General features: G+C 38.7%; 1 protein-coding gene across 10 annotated transcripts in view; it reads left to right on the top strand.

Moving 5' to 3' along the window:
• Positions 1–26,982, top strand: part of slc4a11 (solute carrier family 4 member 11) — a 52,422-nt gene that overhangs the window by 22,388 nt on the left and 3,052 nt on the right. For 4 of the 10 annotated variants that reach the window (XM_053232688.1, XM_053232689.1, XM_053232690.1 and 1 more), the window contains exons 2-20: positions 738–788; positions 5,480–5,597; positions 9,042–9,085; positions 9,255–9,483; positions 12,341–12,373; positions 13,991–14,072; positions 14,868–14,991; positions 15,915–16,124; positions 17,321–17,374; positions 17,814–17,898; positions 17,998–18,123; positions 19,061–19,174; positions 21,206–21,338; positions 21,429–21,502; positions 21,648–21,873; positions 21,945–22,051; positions 24,005–24,170; positions 24,611–24,784; positions 24,909–25,104. In XM_053232688.1, the coding sequence (XP_053088663.1) occupies positions 765–788; positions 5,480–5,597; positions 9,042–9,085; positions 9,255–9,483; positions 12,341–12,373; positions 13,991–14,072; positions 14,868–14,991; positions 15,915–16,124; positions 17,321–17,374; positions 17,814–17,898; positions 17,998–18,123; positions 19,061–19,174; positions 21,206–21,338; positions 21,429–21,502; positions 21,648–21,873; positions 21,945–22,051; positions 24,005–24,170; positions 24,611–24,784; positions 24,909–25,104 (2,319 nt within the window). In that variant the 5' untranslated portion in view covers positions 738–764. Of the gene's footprint in view, positions 1–737; positions 789–5,474; positions 5,598–9,041; positions 9,086–9,254; positions 9,484–12,340; positions 12,374–13,990; positions 14,073–14,867; positions 14,992–15,914; positions 16,125–17,320; positions 17,375–17,813; positions 17,899–17,997; positions 18,124–19,060; positions 19,175–21,205; positions 21,339–21,428; positions 21,503–21,647; positions 21,874–21,944; positions 22,052–24,004; positions 24,171–24,610; positions 24,785–24,908; positions 25,105–26,982 lie in introns of all 10 variants that reach the window. The other 6 variants (XM_053232684.1, XM_053232685.1, XM_053232687.1 and 3 more) reach the window with 4 other exon arrangements.

Below are 26,982 nucleotides of genomic sequence, written 5' to 3'. Positions count from 1 at the left end.
TCTATGTCTTTTTAATTATTAATGCTTTGTAATTGTAAAGTGGATCATTATTCTGAATTATACAGTGGTAAGCTCCATTCCACTAATTTGATTGCACAAGCACCATTCTAAGAGTGCTGACATTTAGTAAAACAGGACTGGTATCATTCCACATGTTTGGGTTCACTACATAAAATTTCAATTCTAGTGATAGTTCATTACGCTCAAACCCTTACTACACTTACTACGGGCTGTCAGTCAGTCTGTGTGTTGCATGGCAACACGCAACATGCTATCCAGCATCTATGTTCGCTGACGGAGTAAAATTTGACCATATTGTGACTGAAATGTCAGCAACTCGATTTTAATTTCTTGTTTATAAACTGTTATATGAAAGTAATATCACACTCATAATCATGCTGTTGTACTGAATATCAGCACAATTGTGATTACCTGTGGCACTCGCTGAATCACAGCTGCACTGATATTCAGTACAACAGCACTCTGGTTGTACAGTAGAATTGTAGAACTGTTATTTTACAAAAAATTAGAAATGGAATGATGTCACGTATCTATGCATATTTATAATTTTCTGTAACAATGACAGGATAAAAAAGTTTTGTTTTTAACTCATATGTAAACTAAATGTAAAAATATTATATGCATATAGTTCCTTAGGTATCACACATGATTTTTTCATTTTTATTATTATTGAGGTGTGTATGATTGTTAAGTTTTTGTTTATTTTTGAATTACAGAGGCTCCTTCTGCGGTCATGGCCAAGAATGGATACTTCTATCAGGAAATGGGTGAGTGTGTGTGTGTAATAGACGAAGGTTTCTGATTGTTCTTACAGTAATTCTTACAGATATTTAGTATAATTGGTGGGAACATATACATAAGTCTTTACAGCACCTTGTGAAATGGCACAAAGATGTCAAACATCATCAGTCAGGATTGGTCAGTGTGGTGTGTGGGCTTGATGGCTGTGACTGAATTGGAGCCCTTTGAAACCTTCTTTCTTGTAGTAAACCACCCATCAATTTTTGTACCCTTGCCCTAACCTATATATATATATATATATATACATATATACACACACCCACACCCACACTGATCAGCCATAACAATAAAACCACCTGCCTAATATTGAGTAGGTCCACATTGTGCTGCCAAAACAGCTCTGACCCGTCGAGACATGGACTCCACAAGACCTCTGAAGGTGTACTGTGGTATCTGACACCAAGGCGTTAGCAGCAGATCCCCTGTGTTGCGAGGTGGGGGCTCCATCCCACAGATGCTCGATCGGATTGAGATCTTTAACTCTTTGTCATGTTCCTCAAACCATTCCTGAACAATTTTTGCAGTGTGGCTGTGCAGATTATCCTGCTGAAAGAGGCCACTGCCATTAGGGAATACCGTTGCCATGAAGGGGTATACTTGGTCTGCAACAGTGTTTAGGTAGGTGGTGCCTAAACATACTGTCAAAGTAACATCCATGTGAATGCCAGGACCCAAGGTTTCCCAGCAGAACACTGCCCAGAGCATCACACTGCCTCCACCGGTGCCATCTCTTCCCCAGGTAAGTGACGCAGACGCATCCGGCCGTCCACATGATGTAAAAGAAAACGTGATTCATCAGACCAGGCCACCTTCATCCATTGCTCCATGGTCCAGTTCTGATGCTCATGTGCTCATTGTAGGCACTTTCAGCAGTGGACAGGGACCAGCATAGGCACTCTGGCTGGTGTGCGGGTACGCAGCCCCATACACAGCAAGCTGCAATGCGCTGTATGTTCTGACACCTTTCTATCATAGCCAAAATTAACTTTTTCAGCAATTTGTGCTACAATAGGCTTCGCTCCCCATGCACATCAATGAGCCTTGGATGCCCATGACCCTTTCTCCAGGTCACTAGTTGTCCTTCCTTGGACCACTTTTGGTAGGTAGCAACCACTGCATACCGGAAACACCCCCACAAGACCGACCGTTTTGGAGATGCTCTGATCCAGTCGTCTAGCTACCACAATTTGGCCATTGTCAACGTCGCTGAGATCCCTACGCTTGCCCATTTTTCCTGCTTCCAGCACATCAACTTCGAGAACTGACTGTTCACTTGCTGCCTAATATATCCCACCCCGTGACAGATACCACTGTAACGAGATAATCTGAAGTTGTTTCCCAAATTATGTACTATACACTATGCACTTATACTATGCACTATGTACTCTAATGTCTAGTGTATGAATTTTAGAAGGGTAGCATCGTCTCAAATGGAACACTAATGGTTTTTTACTAACCGGAAATATAAGCCATTTCCCAGTCAATGGCAAATGATGTTAAACGCATACGGTTAATTTTTAAAATTTGAAAAATAACTCACGCAATGTGGGCTAATTTAAAAGAATTCACATTTGTATGATGTCTTGTCTGGTAGCCCCTCCCCTCTTCTGCTACGTAAGCAAAGCTGTGACCGTTAAGGGCATGAAGTGTCCAACATTCCACACTTTTTTTTTTCTCGTTTTTTTCGGTTAATAAGTGCATCACTTGAGGTGCACTTCTTCTTGTTGGAATTTTCAGTGTGAACACACTACTCACACAATAGAATAGTGCATAAGTATGCGATTTGGGACGCACCTAATTTAGTGTTATGCCTGATTGGTGTATATTAAGGTTAATCTAGCACACTGAATGTAGATCTGCTTTTCTAGTGTATGGGTGAAAACTGAACTAATACAAGCCTTCCAACCGTGATGTAGTCCAGGTAAAAATGTAACTATACAAATATTACAGCACAAAACCATGTAAGAGTGAAAACAAGTGATTGAAGCAGAAATCATCAGTGACTATTTTAGATCATTGTTTTCAGCTCCTGAGAAAGAAGAGAGCAAGCTGCACATGGCTCCTTGCTAATTATTTGAGCACAGGTCAGTTATAAATGGAGGCAGCTGAAAGAGCATTCAAAGTGTCACCACATATCTTTGGCAACATAAAATAATGATTTGAAGTATGTTTATTTACCAGCCCCATTCGGCCACTTGAAGATGTGCTGTGCGACTACATTAGAAGTACATCAGTAGTTCCATAGGGAGCAGGACGTACCATGCAATCAAAAAATGACCACTGGCAACAGAAGATAGTTCCCAAATATTTCGTTTAACACATTAAAACATTGTTATTGTTTTATATGTAACATTACTATTTTCTAGTGGTCTGTGGTTTTTGTTAGTGATAGTTGCGCATAGTCATGTGCCTCACTATAGCCACAAAATGCATGGAAAATGAGAGTGCCTGAATATTAGGAGCTCCTCTGACAGAGTGTAGCTGTATGAACGTGCACAAGCTGACTACTAATGCAGCAGTTTATCAGCTTCTTTAGCAGTCAGACTCCTAGCTTGATTAATGTCCATGTATTAATAACATTCAATGTTCACAAAATAGTTCTCGTTTTAAGTTAGTTTGTGTGGAGCATCCACTGTACACTGTACAGAAACGATAATATATAAGAATGAGTGCATTAATATAAACCTGTGATTTGAATTTCAGTCGGTGCTATTGTCAGAGCTGTGCTGCTACAGAAAGCTAATCAACACATTCTGAACCATCAGATTCGGTATAAATTAAAATTTTTGTAGTCAATATCCTTGAAAACTGCATTTTAATTTCTGTTAGATCTCAATATTTTGTTTTAATTTAATAATTCTTCATTTTAGTTTTTAGGACCTGTGTTAGGAAACACTGTCACATTCATGATATGTAGGGTTTTTTTTTTTTTTAATGCTGTTTATAGCATTAAAACACAGATCAGTGTTGCACCTACCATCTCTATTTGCTGTGTGGAAGGGAAGGGAAGATTATTGCTTAAAAATTCATTTCCTTCAATGAATAAACTTTAACAGCAAATTTATTTAATATCGTGCAAGTCTGTTTCAGGCTGTTTTGCAACTGTACATGAGTTAATTACTCAAGTCCATTTGTACACATTCAAATCAAATCTCAAAGCGATATTTGCATCATCTGATTGATTTGCACATAACTTTTAATTAATATTCTGAAGAGACATTTCTCTAAAGCTGTTAATTTGTTCATGAATGAGATAAAGTTTTGAATGTGATCATTCAGAGATATTTTGAAAAAGTGTGAAAGAGTGACAGTGAAAGAGAGCAGTGTGGAGGGAAAAAACCTCCATGTGTGAAGCATAGTCACTTTTCATGGATAAGGATTAGCACTCCCTCTACTCTTCTCCAGCTTTCCATAGAGAATAATAGAGAGAATGGTTTATTGAATACATGAATAAATGCATGGACAGATATGAGGCTGATATCCATGGTCAGAGCCACAGTATAGAGCCCAGCCATGTCAGAATAGAGGGAGATTTTAGTAATGCTGATTAGTAATCATTGGAATATCACGTTTTGACCGAGCTTTTTACTTGATTCACTGCTAACATGTCTTTATAATCACAGTTCTTTTTTTTTTTTTACTTTAAAACCTGGTTTTGAAGCTGGCATAGTGGTTATGCTGAGTCTATATAAATTAACAAAAAAAAAAAAGGTTCACCATGGAAATCAAATGAGAATTTCAACTTCTAGTTAAATAATGATTGTGCTGGAATCTATTCAAAAAGCTTAAATCTCACATTGGCATTGCTTCCACTACTTATTCACTGTACGAAATCTAGAAAAAAAAATTGCAGAGCAGAAACAAACAAAAAAAAAAGCAATACATTATTATATAAAACAGTGAACACATAAAAACATTATGTAATAAGTATTTCTTCTATGAGAACAAAATATTTTGTTTTCCTTTTCATGCAACAACAAATCTATGCAGGTCAGAGAAGGAGGCAGCTGACCTCCCTGTTAATGCTTACTGTACTGTACCACTGAGTTTTATAAAGGCATAGCAATGTTGGCATCTTTATGAAACTGTATGATATGTAGCAATTGTTCTTTCTGTATTACACCAGATCTTTGACTTACTTCATTTATATATAGTTCAAATGGTTTGCAATCAGTGAGTGATGACAAAGGAGTCATCAGTACAAAATTGTATGTATATATTAAAGTATTCTAGTTAAGTATATCAGTACCTCGTTGATGATTGAGTATTTGCAGTGTTTATTACTTGAAATCACAACCTATTTTATTTGCCAAGGCATCTACATAAGTATATTTTGTCTTGGTATAAATATACAGAACTATAACAATAAGATATGCGCGTTAATATGTCTGTAACAAAATAACAGGAAGTTGCAGGCAACTATGTTTGATATTTCTGATAAATAAACAATATTTCATTTCCAGTGTAATTTATTTTGAAGACCAAAATCTGATCATCACTATGATATTAATATTATTTATTAAGACTTGTCACTGTGTGTGAACTGACCAGTGTTAATGTGATGTCTTCAGTTTGGGGGGTATGCAGTGTATGTACATATGCTTTCTTGGTGTAATGGAGTGCATGTGGTCTCTGTGTGTACATGTTCTCAGAGCAGAGGGAGCGAGACGAGCAGGAGGAAGGGAGTGAGGATCGGGAGGAGGGTCAGGACTCTCCTATCCCATCAGGAGATGACATTCATCTCTACGGCAACCAGACACACCAAGGAGGGACAGGTCAGTGTGTGTGTGTGTGTGTGTGTGTGTGTGTGTATGTGTGTGTGTGTGTGAGTGTGTGTGAGAGAGAGAGAGAGAGGGTAAGTATGTGTGAGTGTGAGTCTAATCGAGTCGGACCCAGAGCTGTTGATTAGCTCCAGAGATGCTCAGGTTAGCAGGTCAGTTGTTGCCAAGGTAACATTCTCAGGTGCATTGCGATTAGGTGGTGACACCCTTAAACCCACATATGGTGACAGGTCAGCTGCCATCACTCAACCCACCTATATTAAAGAAGAAAAAAAAAGAAGAAAACAGAAATGGAAAAAAAGAAGAGAGGCCTTTTATGGCCACAAATACAGTCAGGTCCGTAGGTATTTGGACAGTGACACAATTTTGCTAATTTTGCCTCTGCGCTCCACCACAATGGATTTGAAATGAAGCAATCAATATGTGATTGAAGTGTAGACTTTCAGCTTTAATTCAAGGGGTTTAACAGAAATATTGCATTAACTATTTAGGAATTACAGCCATTTTTTTTTACAGAGTCCATCCATTTTCACAGACTTGAAAGTAATTGGACAATTGACTGATAAGCAGTTTTTTGGCCAGGTGTGGCCTGTATCCTCCTTATTTCATGACAAATTAAGAAGATAAAAGGTCTGGAGTTTATTCCAGGCGTTGAATTTGCTTTTGGTAGCTGTTCATGGGAGCTCTCTATATGTGGTCCAAAGAAGTGTCGATGCAAGTGAAGGATGCCATCATTAGGCTGAAAAACAAAACAGACGTATCAGAGATATAGCAGAAACTTTAGGAGTGGCTAAATCAACAATTTGGTGCATTCTTAAAAAGAAGGAATGCACTGGCGAACTCAGCAACACCAAACGGCCTGGAAGACCACGGAAGACAGTTGAAGTGGATGATCACAGAATTCTTTCCTTGTTGAAGAAAAAAACCCTTCACAAAATCTAGCCAAGTCAGGAACACTCTGGAGGAGGTAGGCGTATCATTGTCAAAGTCTACAATCAAGAGATGCCTTCATTAATGTAAATACAGATAGTTTACCTCAAGATGCAAACCACTGGTTACACTCAAGAATAGAAAGGCTAGATTAGACTTTCCTGAAAAAAAACCTCTAAAAAAAGCCTGACCAGTTCTGATGCAAGATTAACGAAAGAATGCAAGAATGATGGGAAGAGAAGAGTATGGAGAAAGAAAGGAAGAGCTCATAACCCAAAACATACCACATCATCTGTCAAAAATGTGGAGACAGTGTTATGGCATGGGCATGTATGGCTGCCAATGGAAATGGGTCACTGGTGTTTATTGTTGATGTGACTGCTGATAGAAGTAGGGAGATGAATTCTGAAGTGTATAGAGCTATACTTTCTGGTCAGATTCAGTCAAATGCTGGAAAACTGATAGGACAGCTTTTCACAGTACAAATGGATAATGACCCCAAACCTACGGTGAAAGCAGCCCAAGAGCTTCTTAAGGCAAAGAATTTAATGTTCTTAAATGTCCGATGACCTCAACCCAATTGATCATGCTTTTCACTTACTGAAGACGAAACTGAAGGCAGAAAGATCCACAATCAAGCAGCAACTGAAGGCGGCTGCAGTAAAGGCCTGGCAAAGCATCTCAAGGGAGGAAACTTGGTGATGTCCATGGGTACCAGACTTCGGGCAGTCATTGACTGCAAAGGATTTGCATCCAAGTATTTAAAATAATCCTAATTATTTATGATTATGTTGGTTTGTCCAATTACTTTACAGTCTGTGAAAATGGACGGAGTCTGTAAAAATGGCTGTAATTCCTAAACAGTTAAAGCAATATGTCCGTTAAACCCCTTGAAATGAAGCTGAAAGTCTACACTTCAATCACATCTTGATTGCTTCATTTCGAATCCATTGTGGTGGGGTACAGAGGCAAAACGACGAACATTGTGTCGCTGGGCAAATACTTCGGGACCCGACTGTACGTATGTTTTATTTATTAATCAGCATTAGTGAATTAAGTAGTTGTTAAGCTCTGTTTTTGCAGTTATTTCACCATTATTAGTGCCTCTTCTAAAGCTAATTAAGAAATAAGTAATGCTGCTGCTGTGTGATGCCGCTGGTGGCCGTGCTATGACCAAACACAGCCGGGAGAAGATACAGCAATGCCAAATACGGTCTTGTTCTTTTCAAATATCTTGCTGCACATCTCTTTTCTCCAGCATTAAGTCATGATATACAAAATATTCTATCTGTCAACATGTGAAATGAATATTTCTTTTACAAAACTTAAACTCAAACAAAAGTGATTCCTTTTAATTAATATCAGTGGTCAGGGTGTGTACCTGTCCAGCCAGCCCTGTTCAAACAAATATACTCAGTTTCAATTAAATATTCATTTTTCTGCTCCAGCGAGTCCTGTAAAGCATTAGATATGCTCATATCAGCACAAGCAGGGATTGTTCTCACGTTGTCTCATCCAAGCCGACGCTCGGTCGCCCCCAGCACATACCCGTCAGCACTCATCTGGATTAAAAACCTACTCAATTCATCCAACATACTGCAGCCAAACAGGGCAAAGTGTGTTTGTGCGTGTGAGTTTTTGTGATGAAAGGGTATAAGTTATTTATCTAGGGGTGATCATGTTTGCTAGACAGGAAAATTGCTGCCATTTTCAGAATGCTGTTAATCAGTTTCCCAAACCCCACTTTACCTAATCTGATAATCTGATGGGTAATCAATTGAGTTGGATTAACTGGTTGTTGAATTTGTCTCCAATTTGTCTTTCACTAATTGTAAAATCATGAATAGGTATTATTTCAAACCAAAGAAAGCAGGCTGTAAACTAGAAATGTCTGAAAAGATATTTACAGTTTGTCCTTATACAGGGATCTACCAAAATCTGCATTTTAAAATGTTGGCGATGAGTGATTAAAAATGGCTCAGAGGTTACATAACCCTATTAATTGAACCTACAGATTTACTGCTCATTAAAATCTTTCTGATACAAAGTTGTGCTTTAAAACCAGGCCATTTATTCTCAAAGTTCCCCTTTTAATCCTAAACCATTGCAGCAGCTGTCTAATCTGAGAGCGGAGGCAGAAAAGAGTTAGCGGTGAGCCATGCTAATCCGGGCTAAACGTCTCTCGGTAGGCAGGTCTTCCTGCTCAGAGAGCATGCAAAAGTGGAAGATTTCTTTGTGATAAAAGGTCTGCGCCATATAATCTCTCATGCAATCTCATATAATAAGTATGCAACCATCCTGTCATAGATTTAAATTGCACTCTGGATGAACCCGAACACTATACCGAACAAACAAGCAGTCAGTGAAAAATATGTGTATGTGAGCATCCACACACAGGCACATGCACACGCTTACATGCATGTGCTCTGTATGTCTGAGTGTTCAAATTGTCATTTGTTATGGTTATTCTCACTGTGTCACTTTCTTACATGCTCTCTGCACTTCTAGATTCTGATGTCCATGGCTGTGTCTTGCTCAATACATCACGTAGAGTAAGACCTTTTTTTTTTTTTTTAACAATTACAAACTTTTAACAGTTTACAAATACATGCAGAATTATACTGACAATTTCAGTTTGTAATCAGTGGCTCTGTTATCTTTATCTTCACATGTCTGTATACATGTATGTTCATGTGTATGTCTGTGTGTGTGTGTTACTAGTATGTAAAGCTGATGAACTTTGAGGAGGAGGTGAGGGCTCACAGGGATCTGGATGGCTTTCTGGAGAGGGCGAGTATTCTGCTGCACGAGGACGAGGCGTCGCTGGACGACGTGCTTAAGACGATGCTCCGGCACGTCTCGCAGGACCCACACACGGCCGAGCCTAGCTGCAACTTCGAGGAGATCATGAGCTCGCTCTTCACCGATGCCGGCTCACAGGAGGTCAATGGTAAGGGAGGAAAGGAGAAAAAGTATGTGTGAGCTTTTGGCATAAAGCATTAAAAAGGTTAGCTCACCAGGGTATTAGCACACAGTGCTGAGTGATTGACACACTGGGGACGCTAACCACAGCCCTCTTGACAGCAATCATTCACTCACTTCCTTCTTTGTGATCAGCAGCACCTCATTTTGTAGCTTTCAATGAGCATAAGTTAACATTTGAAAGAGTAGTAGCACAAAAGAGAGGTGGAAATAGAGATGTAAGGAGAAAAATTAAGAGGAAATAGACTTGGAGGATTCGCAGCATCATGTTGACAGCAATAAAGTCAACCATCCTTTTCCCAAAAATCTCAATCTGGCATGTGTTAGGGAGGGGTCAGAGGTCAGGTCTGACTCGGAACAAACTGTGACAGAGCAGTCAGGTGATAATAGCTCACTTGTGTCCACGCATTTACACATCACCACTGACTGTAACTGTCATAGCCTCCCAGAGGACACCAGCCTTCATGCCAGGACATGAGCTCTAGTTAGCCCTGTCCTGCATTCACTTCACTTATGATATGTAAAGACTAACTCAAGGATTACACCAAGGCAAAGCAGGCCAACTAAAACCAAAAGGAGCTATTCTGTTAAAGAAGGTCCAGAATGAAATTTTAAATACAATTAATTGCCTATTTTACCTGGTACTATTGACTGGAAGTTTTAATTCAGACTCTTGATATGCACGTACTTAAAGGAGAAGGCAAATTAACCTGTGCATCTTTAGAGCTTTATTGGCTTTTGATGCACCAAGAAGAATTCGTATCAACTAACCCTGTGCTTAATGACTCGAACTTTACCGCCGTGCTATTTTGTCATTCCAGCTTATCTCAAATAATATTATAAGACCTTTTTAGTGAGTGTAGAAAAAGCTGATAGTTTGCCAGTTATTACATCTCTGTATGATGGAATTTTGGCACACAGTGGAAGTAGCAGTCGTCATAGTTGTTTTATAGCCAATTAAATGTAAGCTATTTTCAGATTTTTCTTTTCACAGGTCGAGAGAAATTAACCGATAAATGCATTTTGCCATGTTTTTATATTATTCTTTGTATTTTCTTATTTAAAGAACAGTGAGGAAAAAGACAATTAGATTGAGAGTGCTTTCTGAGTTTTTCCCCTCTGCTTTCTGCATTACCTCCTTTTTGTAGAAATTTGTACCACCTGAAGACAGATGGTTCTGACAACTGTGTGTGTGTGTGTGTGTTTTTGAGTGTGGGTGTGTGTTTGTGTTTCTGTGTGTGGGGGTGTAGTTGGTGTGGGGGTGTGTTTGTTTGGGTGTGTTGTGTGTGATGTGAGTGTGTGTGGTCGTGTTTTTATCTCTTAATGGGGACCAAATGTCCCAATAATGATAGAAATATGTAGCAGTTTTGACCTTCTGGTGACATTTGAATGTTTTTTTACACAAACTTAAACTATTATTTAAAAAAAAAAAACACTAAATGAGCCAAAAGATTTATTTTAAGTTACTTATGTGAAGGTTAAGGTTAGGAGTAGGCACAGAATTAATAAGCTGCAGTATGTTAATGGAGTGTGTGTGTGCTTGTGTGTGTGTTTGTGTCTGCTTTTTTCCAGACTGTGCCCATTTTTCCTTCATTCCTCCATCTCTTTGGGGGAATGTTCATTAATTTGCCTAATCGCTCCTAAATGTCCCTAAAACTAAAGTAAAATTCATCAAGTAGTGTGTTGTTGTTCTTCTTCTTTCAGCTGCTCCCGTTAGGGGTCTCCACAGCAGATCACTCATCCGCATATTTGATTTGGCACAGTTTTTACACTGGATGCCCTTCCTGATGCAACTCTCCCCAGTTTTATCTGGGCTTGGGACCAGCACTGGGAGTGCACTGTCGTGTGCAATCCCAGTGGCTGGGGTTGGTTCCCTGGCCGGGAATCGATCCTGGCCCGTGGCCTAACCACTAGTCCCTTTAGGGACCCTCATCAGATAGTGTGTAATATGTAAATTTAGCTACTCCAGTCCCTCATGCTGTGTGTATATGAAGTCATATTCCTCTGATCTTTTTGATAGTAACAGTTTCTAGGATTTTATCTAGCACTTCACTCTAAATGGCTGATTCCTTTATTCTTAGAAGGCCTTTCTATTAGAGCAAAAAAAATCATTATCAGCCATAGATAAATATTAAGGTGTTAAAACATAGATGATGATTGGTTGTTTAACTTGTTTCAGAACCACATGGATGATCCATTTCTCCTCTCCCTTGTTGCTAGGATACAAAGCTCACATGTGAGAGAGAATCTTATTAATGACATGGGTCTGAGAACATGCAAATGAGCTGAAGTGTGATTGGATTGTGGAAGGTGAACATCATGAATATGATAATGTATGATGATATTCTGTGGCGATGCGATGAATGGAAGCTGATTGGGAGGCTTTTACTGCATGTTATGTTATGTGTTTATGTGTGAGAAATGTTTCCACTGCACTCATGTACGAACACACACCACACACGCACACAGACACACACACACACAAAACGCACAGTCTTATCAGGCAGCAGTAGATGAAATTATAGTGAAATGAGAATGAAGTTAAATTTGTGAGCTCCATCACATCTCATTCAACCAAGACACAAGTGCAATGACGAGTTATGAAGGAAAATCATATTGGGGTTGGGGTGACACAGACCTCAGCATCTGCCTGACAGTCCAGTTTCAATTACAGAAAGAGTGTTTGTATATATGAGTGTCAGCATATATGGATCTGAATTTGTGTCTCACTTTATCACATTTTTCTGTCTCTAACCTTAAGCCTCTTCTCTCCTGTGTGAACTTTGAACTCTGAGTGTGTCTATGTCTCCAATTCTCTCATGCAGACAGGTCTCCCAATTTCCTTTTCTATGATAAGGGTAAGGGCATGTGAACAGATGTGACCTGCCTCCATCATCACTGTGACATATATCTCACTCCATCTGCTTCTTACGCTCTATGTCCATCTTTCTGTTGGATTTGATTGACAGATGTAACTGATCAATAGAAACATGCAGATTAGTTAATGCTGATTTATTTGTTGAATGTATCAGCTTTTACAAATTGAATTCTTGAAGTGTTTACGCTGAGACAGAGAAAACGTCTACGATGTCCCCAGACACACATGCACATTTACATACAGATTATTACATGAGCTGCTATACTTTATGTGTCTGTGGTTTTTGTATCTTGGTGGGGACCAAATGTGCCCACATGGATAGGAATATCTAACTGTTTTGACCTTGGGGGACATTTGGCTGGCTTTTTTGTTTGTTTGTTTTGTTCTTACAGAAACCACAGTTTTTATATAGAAAACTAAAATAATAATAATTTATGCACGTAAAAATGCACATAAGAACTTTGGTTAACATCTTTGAGGTCATGGTGAAAGAGGAGTGATCTGAGGCATGCACATTTGTACTACTGTGTGATGGTGAGCCCGAGTGTCAGTGACAATGTCTCTATATGTGTGTCTGTGTGTTGTGTGTGTTATATCTATATCTGTACCTATGTGTGTTAGTTCACAGAACCTGCACATGTGATCGGAGTGCTCTCTGTGGACTAATTTGTAAATAACATCAAGAGCTGTATTCCTTTACACCAATGTCATCCTCACCCTCGATCATCTTTTGTCCTTTTCCCTCCTATTCATTCTACCTTTCTTACTTTCTCCCGCACTTTTTCTTTGGCCCTCTTTTCCTCTTTCTCGATGGTACTGAGTGTGTTGTCATGGTGATACCCATCAGTCTTGGATGTGAGTGTGTGATGTCTTATTGATGAGACAGTGTGACTGTGTGCCAGAGAAATCCATCCCGCTCACTAAACAGCTCACACACACATGCGCGCGCACACACCCACATACGCAGGCACGCACACAGCTCCTGCTGGCCATTCTGAACAGCTCACACCTGTCACCTCTGCCAGAGGACACGCGCACACACACACACACATACACACACTCACTCAGACATACTTGCACGTGTGCTCCCATAGCCCTCTTGCTTAGTATGCTAGACAGTGCATACCTTCATAAGAGAGGATAGAGCACACACACACTCATGCAGATTGATTAATTTGAATTAAACATTTGCTGCTGTCTTTGGAAAGGTCTTCATTGTCACTCACTTCGGCTGCAGTGTTGTGCACTGGCCTCTAATGTCTTGCTGCTTTCAATCTGCTTCTTCTTTCATTCAGTGGTCTGTGTTGACTTTTCATCCAGTTTAATGTGATAAAAGATTACGTGGTGATAAATAGTTTTTTTGTTATTGCATGTCATCTTTATTTAAACGTTTTTATTTTTCACTGCTTGGTTTTGCTGGGGACGTTGGGGCAGAAGGTCTAAAACCAAATTCCATGTGAATTAAACATGTTTCCGTACTCTTCTGGAAACCTTTGCCTTATCTGACCATGTGTATGTTCCTAAGCCTCTGCCTCAGTCACCTGTCCCAGTTCAGACCCCTCTCCTTGTTTAACCCCAACCTTTCCCCACCGTGCAGTGCACCTGCTGTCTGAAACCCTGCAGTGTGTGACAGCTACCGCCACGGGCATCCAGTACCAGCAGTCTTGGCTCTGCATCCTGTGAGTCCACTAGATGCTTCTCAATGCTTTCGTACTGAATATGCATATTTTTGTAATGATGTGCTTATTAATATAGTATTACATTACTATACCATAGCTATTACTATAGCACATCTCAAACTCAACGCCCGTGATGCAAATCAGACCTGGGTCTAAAAACAAATCAAAAAGTTGGGTGTTGGCATTGGTGTTGCCAGGAATTAATGACTAAAATGACATGTTAATAGGAGAAAATAATATTATAAAATCAGATCTAAATTCTTTTACTTCTCTTGCATAAATCTATCTCTGTGCACATAGTGTAGTTAGCTGGCTGCCAGCTTTCATTCAAAAATGGGAAAAATGCATAATTTCCATAGAAACCGCTAGCCAATAAATAACAATAAACAATAGAATAAATAATAATAATAATAATAATAATAATAATAATAATAATATGTTAAAAATGAAAAGCCTCTGGTTATGGCCCTTTACGGACTAACAAAAATGCTGATGTGGCAGAATTTGAGTGTATATTTATACTGTATGTATAAACAATCACTTTTATGTTAAATGTACATATTACTAAAATGCCATAGTAATAAAAAACATGAAGTGGAAATAAAAACCTCACATACATACTATAATAATATTTTAAAGCCACTACATAATTATGTTACAACTCAGGTTCGTCTTCCATATCACATTTACTAGCTTTGTTGATATTTGACCTTGATGTTTTTTTCCCATATAATATAATGAAGTGTTAGACAATTAAAATTAGCATTCTCTCTAATGCTGTACGACTTCTAACAGCTGCAATGTGAAGAACTTACAAAGGCGGCATGTTTGCATCTCTCGGTTGGACCGGCCTCAGAACTGGGGGGAGAACTGTGCCGAGGTCCGCTACGTCATCCTTATACTTGCACCTCTTAAGATGGTAATACATACACACACGCCCACACGCACACACACACACACACACACACACACACACACACACACACACACACACTGTATATGCTGACTACCCTGACCTTCTACATTTCTATCCCCTGAAGCATTTCGGGAGCCCTGCTGTTCCAGGGACTATATTTGAACTATAAATCTGGGTGTTTGTGTTTAGACTGTACTGTAATCACCTTAGCATCTCTCCCCTATTATGTGCTACTCCACACAGCAGATGCCACTCTCTTTCTCTATCACACACATACAGAGGCACGTTTGTGTGCTCATTTACTCATTTCGCTAAAAGCAGGATTGCTTGCTTTTACAGATTTATCTCTCTGCACATTGTGTGTATTAAACTGAAGCAAAACAAACATTATGTAACTTCAAAAATAAATGTTCTTATGGTTAGATGTAATCCAGAAGAATTAGATTGCACATTTCTCCTGTTCATATGCTCACAGGACCCCAAAGGATTAGTCACTCAGTCAGAAATGTTAAATTACAGGAATTATTAAAACACTGTCAAATAATTGCATTGGTGTATTTTCAGTAGTGCTTAGTTAATTTAGTTATATAACGTGTAACCAATAATTATAATTGAGCATAAGAAAATAAGTATAATGGGTATTTATCAGTCATACCATAGAAAATATAAGTGCCTTGTCTATTACATACAGTTCTCTGACCCTACTCCTCTCCTCTCTTTTCTTCTCTTCTCCTCTCCTTTCCTCTCCTCTCCTCTCCTCTGCTCTTTTTTCCTTTCCTCTCCTCTCCTCTCCTCTCCTCTCTTCTCTTCTCCTTTCCTCTCTTCTCCTCTCCTCTCTTGTTCTCTCCACTCTTCTCCTCTTTTCTCCTCTCTTCTCCTCTGCTCTCCTCTCATCTCATCTCTTGTTCTCCTCTCTTCTCCTTCAGAAAAGCACTAAGACAGCCATGGAGCTAGGCCGGACGTTTGCGAGCATGTTCTCTGACATCTCATTCAGGCAGAAGCTGCTGGAGAGTAAGACTCCAGAGGAGTTTAAAGAGGCACTGGTCATTCAGAGGTACCACCTGACTGCTGCCAAGCGAAAAACTACCACTGTTGAGGAGGAAGAGACTGACCCACACAGCCACAAACCACTCAAGGTATGTTTAAATAATGCCGTGTTTGTGTGTATGTAGCTGTGGTTTGGACATGTTTGGTTTTAACCATCTGTGTCAGATATTTTTCATTCATTGTGCATGCATACATGCATCTATATTTGCTTTGGTTTACATCCCAATTTTCCTTCTTGCATTGTGCTCTTCCTCTCTCACTTTCACTGGTGCTGACGCTTGACTTTTTGAGTGACTGGCTTGTTATTGTCTACTGCAGAGCATGTATCAGCTTATGAGAATTTATCTTGTTTGCTGCTTATTTTGCGCACACACACACACACACACATGCACACTCACACACACACAAATGCATACACATCCATGCATGGCTGAGGTTTCCCGCTTGTAAAAGCCCTCTCCATAAGGAAATAAAAGGAGGGCTAAATAGTTCTGTTTTTGTTTTATTTTTTCACCCTATCACACATCTGAAGAATGGCAACCAGGTGGAGGATCATTGTTTTGTGTGTGTGCTCTTGTGTGTATCAGTGTGTGTTTGTGTGTGTGTGTGTGTGTGTGTACCAAAGGCTATTCATCACAGAGAAACAGCCACAAGAAAGATCATTCTCCTTCCTCTCTCCCTTCTCTCTCTCTCTCTCTCTCTCTCTGACAAATGCACACACAGGTACATATACACACAATGTAATCTAAAACCTGAAGAATCTAAAACCTGTGTGGCTTTATTTAAGAATTGAATCAAGTAGGCTCTCTGTGTGTGCGTGTTATGGAATTCCACAACGAGAAACATTCCTTTACAAAGAAGATTTGATACAGGTCTCAAAAAAAACATTTGATCTATTAAGGGAATTAATGTGAAATCTCTTTTTCTCACATTCACATTTTTATCTGTCCTGTGTTAATTACAAAAAACAACTGTATATCACTAATACATAAAATTAGAATAATACTGAATTTTTGATGCTTTTAGAATAATACTGAATTTTTGATGTTTACCTCTCAGATTTGGGTTTTGTAAATCTGACAGCAGTGTTCTTCTTGAGATGCTCTAGAGACTTTTGATTTAGATGCATCATTGATCAACATCTATTACTATATCTCAGCAAGTGTTCAGATAGAGGTTGTCCATCAGTGCATTGTAGTGATTCTGCTAATGCTGTTCTGTTGCTTTAACCTTGTAGTGACATTGTAGTGGGGTATTTCTAATGCTGGGCTGTCTCTCTCTCCAGTCTGCAGTCTCTGCTCACCTTGTGTCTCTCTCTCTGCTGTGCAGGGGGCTCTGTGTGAGTGAGATTCAACTGCGCTTCTGTACGCGAGTGTGCGAAAGTGTAGATGCCTGTGTATGTGTGCTTGTTTGGGTGTGTGATTGGTGTGACTGTGTATGTGTATTTTGTACATGTGTACGTATGTGTGAGCGAGAGTTTGTCAGGTTTTTTTTTTTTTGAGTGCGTGTGTATGTGTGTATTTGTGTATGCTCATTTGCTTGCTTTAACTCTGTATTTCTCCCTTCTGCAGTGTGAACTGTTCTATTAGCACGGATTCAGCTTTTCTTTAGATTTTGCTTGTGATTCTGCAAGAGTCTTGTGTGTGGTAATTTATATGCTTGTGTGGTTTAGTCCTGCGCTTCTCCCTGTAGAATTTTTTTTTTTTTTATGTGTGTTCGTGTTTAGCTCAGAAGGTGTGTGTATAATTGTGCTGTCTCCCTGTCTGTACCCTCTGTAGTGTAGAGATTTTTTCAGAGTGGGCAGAGGCATCTATGAGGATCTGTGTCGCCGCCTGCCCTTCTATATATCGGACTTTACTGATGGTAAAATACCCGTAAACCGGCACATACACACAGTCCATATGATTATGTATATTGTACATAGGAAAATGTGTTTACAAATATTTGTGGGTTGTGTTTCAGGAATAGTGGGCAACAATAAAGCACTAGTGAAGTATATGACAACGTCCATTTTCCTCTACATTGCCGTTCTGCTTCCTGCCATTGCATTTGGCTCACTCAATGACGAAAGCACAAGAGGAGAAATAGGTGAAGACAAGAACGAAGAATCACACACACAAACACACACATCACACACAATCTGGAGTTGTTGTAGCTAACAAAAGCTGTATAGCTAACGGTATAAATATATGTAATATGTAATAACAATTATGATCAGATTATTGATAATAACATATTTTTATTGTTTATATTAAACTAATAATAATTATATTATATGTAATGGGGTTTGCTGTTACAGGAAAATAATCAACAACGTTACCAACCCAGAAAACTTATAGTTATATAACTTTACCTCTTTACAAACCGCTGACACTGGAGGCTCCTTCCATGAATGTTAAAGAAACAGCTCCTTACAGAAAACTATATCAACTATTACACATTTTTCTTTGTTAAATAACAACATGTTTATAATCTGTTTATTATAAGTCTTAAATATTATACATCCCCCATTTCTCCTGTTACTATAGAAACAGTATCGTATTAGAACGAGTGCATTAATATAAACCTGTGATTTGAATTACAGTCTACTGTCAGAGCTGTGCTGTTATAGAAAATTTCACACCTTCTGACCAGTCAGATTCGAGAATTTAAAAGCCCTCTGGTATAAAACAAAAATATTACAGTCAAAATAGGTACAAACTGTATCTTTATGTTTTATACCACAGTTTTAGTTTTTAGGATCAGTGATACTAAGCACTGTTACATGATATGCAAGTTTTTTCTATTATTCAATAATTTCTATTTTCTATTATTATTTTTCTATTATTATATAATTCTAATTATTTCTTTTTCTACTTTTTTCAATGTCACATATTTTGATCTTTTATTTGTTCTTTTTTATATTTTTTAATTTGAGTATTTTTATTTTGATATTTCGTATTGTATGTCATTTTATTTAGTTTTTCTTTTATTTAAGAAAGGTTTTTCTTCAATAGATTACAGAGTGTGTATCTGTGTGTATTAGATGTTCAGAGGACGATCATTGGGCAGAGTATAGGTGGAATCATCTATTCACTGTTTGCTGGTTCGCCTCTGGTCATTCCCCTAACTACTGCACCTATCGCCATCTTCATCAGCGGTATGGCTATACCTCACACACACACACACACACACACACATTGCTATCTTCATTAGCGATATGGCTATTCCTTACACACAAACACACACACACTGCCATCTTCATCAGTGGTATGGCTACTCCTCACACACAATTTGCTATCTTCAGCAGAGGTATGGTTATTCCTTACACACACTCACACACACAAACACACACACACAGCCATCTTCATCAGTTGTATGGCTATTCCTCACACACACATTGCCATCTTCAGCAGAGGTATGGTTATTCCTTACACACACACACTCACACACACAAACACACACACAGCCATCTTCATCAGTGGTATGGCTACTCCTCACACACACATTGCCATCTTCAGCAGAGGTATGGTTATTCCTTACACACACTCACACACACAAACACACACACAGCCATCTTCATCAGTGGTATGGCTACTCCTCACACACACATTGCCATCTTCAGCAGAGGTATGGTTATTCCTTACACACAAACACACACCGCCAACTTCATCAGTTGTATGAATATTTCTCACACACACACACACACACAGCTATCTTCATCAGTGGTATGGATATTTCCACCTGATGTACACATCCACACAAACCCACAGTGCCCCTCTCCCACACACGCTCGCACTCATCTCATTTTGGTGAGAGTTGTTTACTTCTTTCTCTGAGTGAGTAATGAGTCTGTGTGTAGAATTAGAGCTCTGTTAACCGCAGCATGCTGTAGAAAGGATTTCTCACTCTCAAACCAGGAGACTAACTATCAAGCATGGTTGCAGTTTGTTTGGGCAAGATTTGTGGTTTGTCTCTCCCAATCAGAGAGTTTTGCTTGTGGGTTTATGTTGATGAACTTAATGGAAATACTTGAGAGAATTATCTGACTGTTCCTGGAAGAGTTCTTGAAGATGTTTTCTGTTCTTGGAAGTAAAAGGGGAGATTATTGTGACTTCATTTAAAATGTTCCAAAAAGATACACAAACACATACATCCGAAACAGAACAAAAATAAATAAAAATGGAATATTAAAGTCTTAATAATAAAGTCTTAATTAGGGTGTTTTTAAATACAGTGCACATCTTAACTATGTAGACAGGCAAACAGACTTCTTTACTTTTAGTCCAGTACACTGAATTTAAATAAGTCCAGTATACTGAATTTTTGAGTATAAGGCTAAAACACATTTTAGCTTTAATTCATATGTATCTAATGGGATAAGCTTAAAGGAACCATAGCACTTTCATATATTCATTTCTAAATGAACAAAATCCTAAATCCTGATTTGATTCCTAATATATTTATTTTGGTATTCTGTTGCATTTGTGGTTAATTATTGCCTGAAATCTGTGACTCATTGTTATCAGCTTTGGTACTTTTTTTTTTTTTTTTACACAATTTTCCTCTTTCCATACAAGCTTAGCCACCATTAACCTTCCTGTTTCCTATTTGGGTTAGCAGTGGTTTGCATCCTGTGGTAAAGGTGATGCTGGTAGTCTGTGTCTACATTCTGCAGGTATGGTTGGTCTGTTCATTGGTTAAAAGAAGAATTCTAAAGCAGTTTTAAAACACTAGTCCCCCTGGTGTGGTTTTCCAGGCTGTTGATTTGGAACAGTTGATTTGTATATTTCCAGTTGACTTATTCAGATAATTCAGGTTTGTGATGGACTACTTTAGAAAAATAGAAATGCCATTTTTTGAGTCCACGTGCAGAAAGGCAACTCTACACTAAAGGTGCAACAACACACAGAGACCAAGAAATAACCGAGAACCATTCTGCATAATTGCTTATAGAGTATTTCCACCTCCACCATTCTGTCCCATCCTAGTGCTGTGAAGGGTTTTATACTAGAAAGGGTTTTATACTGTATGTGCATTAACCCACAGTATATGCTCCTAGATAACAAACACATGCACACACAAACTGTACACATACTGAAAAACTTTAAAACTTTTAACTATAATGCTTGTGTGTTTGTTATTAATTATTTGTTTAACAAGATGTTTAATGCATGTTGTGTGTATATAGTAATCAGAGGGATCTGTGATGATTATGAGCTGGATTTCAGTGCGTTCTATGCCTGCATTGGTTTGTGGAACAGCCTGTTCCTCATCATTGGAGGGGTCTTCAACCTCAGTCTACTCGTTAAGCTCTTCAAGAGGTCAGGCTCACGTACACATACACACCCATGTACCCACTCACTCTCACACCGCTAGATGACTGATACATGTTTTCTTATTTATGTCTACAGGTCGATAGAGGAGGTGATAGCTCTGTTCATTTCAATTGCTTTTGTAGCAGATGCTGTTAAAGGCACTGTCAAGAGTAAGTCTCTGTGTCTTTCACGGTCTCAGATGCAAAATGCATTTTGAATACATTTTTATGTACTTACATTTCCATGTACTTGGCTGTCATTGACTATTAAACAGTGTGGTTTCTCATCTAGTGTATCTTTGAAAATGCCTTACAGTCTTCCATAAGTATTACCATCCTCCTACATTGGCCAATGGCAGCATAGAGGAGTTGCATCGAGTAAGTGGAGGGTTGAATGTAGGGGAGATGAACTTCACAGGGGCAGGGTTACTGTCGCTCCCAGAATCCTTCATTTTGTGCACACGAGCACGGCCACTGCTTTGCCTCCTTCTTATGCTTGGGACCTTGTGGGTCGGGTACACACTCTACCAGTTTAAGAGAAGGTAAGGATCAAACATCCACATACTGGGGGACATAAAATCGAGATATGTTTTGACACAATCTGTGTGTGCAGTCCCTTCCTGCATGCGAAAATGAGGGAGATTCTGTCAGACTGCGCTCTGCCCATCTCTGTGCTCATTTTCTCCTACGTTGGCTCCTACATCTTCAGCGACATTGGCTGTGAGTGAGGTTGTTCTGTAAACACAAACAAATATTAAGTACACTATGCAACAAATTTTTATTTATTTTTTGTTCCTTAATAATAAGTGTTTTTCCAATTGGTCATACCACAAAAGTGTAGAAAATTATTCCCCTCAAACTTTGCATTTGTGACCAGGACATTGGTATTTTGAAATGTGCCTATTTTCATTGAGAAAACTGGCGAATTTGCGTGTTTTCGTTCACATAAATTTGTAAAAAAACAGCTAAATTTCAAAATATATTATTTTCCATAAGCCCACCTGTTTAGTTTAGTTCCAGCTACCTAAATGGAAACATTTTTATTAGATGGTATCAAGAGGCTTTAAGCATCCGGCAGACGCATTTTGCTATGTCTGCGGTGAATTTATCAAGAAAAGCAAAAAAGTACTCCATGGATGCATCTGCTAAGATGTGTGAGGCCCACAAGGCATATTTCAGCATGCCTGTCAGGGACCAAGACAAACCCTGGTCACCTCATTTCACCTGCGAGCACTGCAAAAAAAAAAACAAAAAAAAAAAAAAAACTGGAAGGTACGATGGACAATTGCTTTCAATTTATTGAAAAAAATATATAAGAAAAATGTTATGAGAATCTCTTACACATAAGTCATGGATGAAATCATGCAGGATGGTACAGAGGGGAAAAGAGAGCCATGAAGTTCGCTATCCCAAGAATTTGGTGGGAACCCACTGACCACTCAAGCAACTACTATTTCTGCATGGTGGACCCTTCCAAATGTCGGAGTGGCAAAAATGCAACTGCTATCACATATCCAGACCTTCCTTCATTCATCGCCCCGGTGCCACACTGCCCTGAGCTTTCCATACCCACTCGTCCGGACAGAGAGCAGCAGTCTTCAAAAGTGAGCAGCAAGTCAGAGAGCAAGGAATAAGTTGTAGATCCAGAATACAATTTCAGAGGTTGAGCTGAGGAGAGAAACCCATATTACCACAACCAACAAGACCTCAACGACTTCATCAGAGATCTTGGTCTCACCAAGTCCAGTGCCAAACTTTTGACGTCTAGGCTCACGCAGTGGAATTTGTTGGATGAAAGTGTGGAAGTCGCAGGTCATAGGAAGCGTCACCAAGCTTTTTGCATCTACCCGTCAAGATGGGCTCTGCTGCTGCCACAATGTGGCCAGTCTGTTCAAGGCAATCGGAATCACCTGTAGCCCAAATGAGTGGCACCTCTTCATTGACAGCTCAACTCAGACCACAGATAAAGAAGATCCTGGAGTGCAAGGAATTCCCCAAGAAGCTCACTAGGAAGAAGAAAGCAGCTTGGAACAGCTTTGTTGCAGTGGTTTGGGGCTTCCTGGGAAATCACAAAAGCCGAAAACTATGTGGAGCTGGTGAAGAACTACGGCACAGTGGGCTGCAGGATGTCTCTCAAAGTTAGAGAGCATGAGAGCGTACTCAGGGGAGCAAGGTCAGTGCTTCCACCAGGATATACCGGACTTTGAACGCCGCTACCAAGTAAAATATAAGAAGAGCATGATGGGAGACTACATTTGGGGGCTGCTTCGTGAAAGTGATTTACAACATAATCATAAATTTTGAAAAACTACTCACTTTTAGATCTTTTGTTCTCATTTTTGTATAACCTTAGTATAAATACATGTTTCATATGATTCATATGTTGTTTTTCTCTGACTTTATGAGAATGAAATGTTGCAAATTTGCCTGTTTTCTTAAAGAAAATAGGTACATTTCAAAATACCAATGTCCTGGTCACAAAGGCAAAGGGGGGATTGAGGGGATTAATAGCCATTTTCTATACTTTTGTGGAATAAGCAATTAGAAAATAACATTTACTAACCCAAAACATAAATTGTGTTCTATAGTGTTATCTTTATAATTGAATGCTACATCACTTAATTTCTAGACCAATTTTGTAAATGCATTCCATGTGCTATATGTGTGTTTTAGTGCCCGTGTTTAACTATCATGAGGGTTCACTGTTCCGAATGGCCGCTTTGGAAAAGCTATCAGGAGTCAGTGTGGTATGTGCCATGGGGCTAGGCTTCCTTCTTGCTCTCCTCATCTTTATTGACCAGAATATCGTGGTGTCCCTGACCAATGCCCCAGAGAACAGGTACACCACCCATAAAAACACTTCAACACAAGCAACTCTAAAAAGCAACTTTCACATTGTAATATGATGATTTAGTTTTGGCTTTTGCTATGAAAGGTTAAGATGTGATGCTGTGTTTGTGTGTGCTTGTATTCATGAGTGTATGTTAGTGCGTTAGAGGTCACTGAAGGGCATAGCATGCCAAGTAATACCATAGTAAATAACAATGCACTGATGTTTAAACAAAATTGATATTGGATCTAATTTAATGGTACCTGTTTTTGTGTTAACTGCATATCCTGTTTGCCTGTCTGTTTGTATTTTCATGTTTGTGCTCTGTTGGTTGCTAAAGGGTACCTTGTATCACTGGTAACTGACTGTGGTTATATCTGTGTTTTGTATTTGTGTAAATCTTTGTGTGTTTTCTGTGTGCTGTCGGTCTGTGTTTGTGTTTGCTATAGGTTACTGAAAGGTACAGCATATCACTGGGACCTGACATTATCTGGCCTGATTAATATTTTGATGTCGTTGCTTGGTCTGCCTTGGATGCATGCTGCTTTTCCTCACTCGACGCTGCATGTGCGGCAGTTGGCCATTGTGGAGGAGAGGGTGGAAGGAGGACACCTTTATGAGACGTGAGCAGCGATTCTCTCACACATAGCCTTCACTTTCGATTTTACACTTATACACATCCAGATCACAAGTTTGAATTTCATTTTGTGGGTGTGTGTGTGTGTGTGTGTGTGTGTGTGTGTGTAGTATTGTAAGTGTGAAGGAGACCAGGGTAACATCACTTTTGGCAAATATCCTGATTGGTGTGAGTGTGTTCCTGCTGCCTGTTCCACTGCAGTGGATTCCCAAACCTGTACTCTATGGCCTCTTTCTCTACATTGCCCTCACATCCATCGATGGCAACCAGATGTGTGACCGCATGGCACTTCTACTCAAAGAACAGGTATGCAGTGTGTGTGTGTGTGTTAAGGATGGCCAACATGGCAAAAATAACATATTGTAATACTTTCTTCTCATACCTATCATAAGATAATTTTTAGATACATTAGGATGATATATGTGGCAGCATATTTCAGTGTTTAGTTTGGTTGAAATTAAAATCAGCACACACTTAAATCAGTACTGACACAATAATAACATTAACTGATACATCAAAAAAGTCCCTAATAATTATTTTCATTTATTTCTAAATCAACTGGAAAAAAAATCAAGCTTTATTTCACCAATTATTTCACCATTTAATTCACCATTATTTGAGCTAGCACAATTAATATTCTCACTAAGTTACAGAGTATACATTTGCCTTAATAATGAACAATATACTATTACTGTTTGGTGTGAAGTTTATCCATTATGCTAATTTGATTATCTTACCACACTCCATAAACCACACAAACTCAACAAACACACCACTTTCATCAAAAACACATTTCACACATTCACTTTGGCAGTCGAACAGGAAGACATTAGATTTACGCAAGCCAGGTTTGAAAACTGGTTGATTAATTCGGGGAAAGTTTGGGAGGCTCACATTTGATCAGAAGCCGTTACATACAGAAGATATGACACCCTTTTAGCTGGCGGAGGACTCATCACTGAGCAGTTTCTCAGTAACAAGCTGTATTTTTGTCTGATTGAACCATTTTTTGGGTAGAGTTTAAAGCCAAGACTATATAGGTTTTTTTTCTTTTTCTTTTTTTTTTTAACGTTTGTATGATAAAATCCCACGAGCCAGAAAAGGCAACAAAATTAATCTTATCTTTCTGAGCTTTGCCGGCAAATTACCCAAACCCAAATACTTAAAACAGCACAGTGAAGTCACAACAGGAAATAAAAGCCCAGTGTCACTGAAGAAGATTAACAGAATAAATGTTGCAAACAAGTCAGAATGCAGAAGCTGTTGGCCATTTATGCAGATGATTAAATTTTTTTAAGAATGGTACACAAATTTTCACTAGTGAGTCTGTGGCAAACTCTGAGAATACGGCGTAAGTAGAGACAGGTGCAGGTGATAAACAAAATCTAATTAGATTTTTAAATTGTGTTGATATAGTAAGAAATAATAACTTGAAAATGCAGTACACATTAATTCATATCAACAGAGATGATACAGCTTTTTGTCTCAATCAGTGTTTTTATGTTTGTAATAGTAAGAAATAATAATAAATAGGAAATAGAATTATTTACTATATTATATTTAAAGTATACTCTTAAAAGAAAGAATTGACAGGCAAAGGCTCTATAGGAAATAGCTCTTAGAGAATCCTGGATTGCAGGTTTATTTATTTTAAATCTGTTTTGTATCATATAATGGCTACATTTAAGTTGATATTGCTGTGCAAAAGTTTTTATTGTTTATTACTTATATGTTTTTTTTTTTTTTTTAATTTATAATCAAATTCAAATTTCACTGGTCACACACACCACCATACACAGTACTACGTGCAGTGAAATGCTTTTTTCGACCGTCCGTGACGTAAAATAGAATTTACATAAACCAGAAAAGCCTGGTAGAAACAGGTAGAAAAGCCTACGAGCCTACCCCACAGGGAAGCAAATTTAGCCTCAAGTGTTGGGGACAAACATCAGGAGGCTATAAACTATGCGAATAAAGTACACCTGCAGTTAGCATATTGTTGTGATATCTAATGGATTGTACTACTACTACTACTAACACCACCACCTCCAACAATAATAATAATAAAACAATTTGCTTTTAATAGGAATAACATAATGCATATTTTGGTAAAGAGCTATTCAGTATTTCTTGCCTAACTTGAATGGAAACAGAAGCTAAATAGATTTGTACAAATTCATAGTT

This window comes from Pangasianodon hypophthalmus, chromosome 3 (genome assembly GCF_027358585.1).
Source record: "Pangasianodon hypophthalmus isolate fPanHyp1 chromosome 3, fPanHyp1.pri, whole genome shotgun sequence".
Taxonomy (NCBI): Eukaryota; Metazoa; Chordata; class Actinopteri; order Siluriformes; family Pangasiidae; genus Pangasianodon; species Pangasianodon hypophthalmus.
This window is presented reverse-complemented; position numbering and strand designations above follow the sequence as displayed.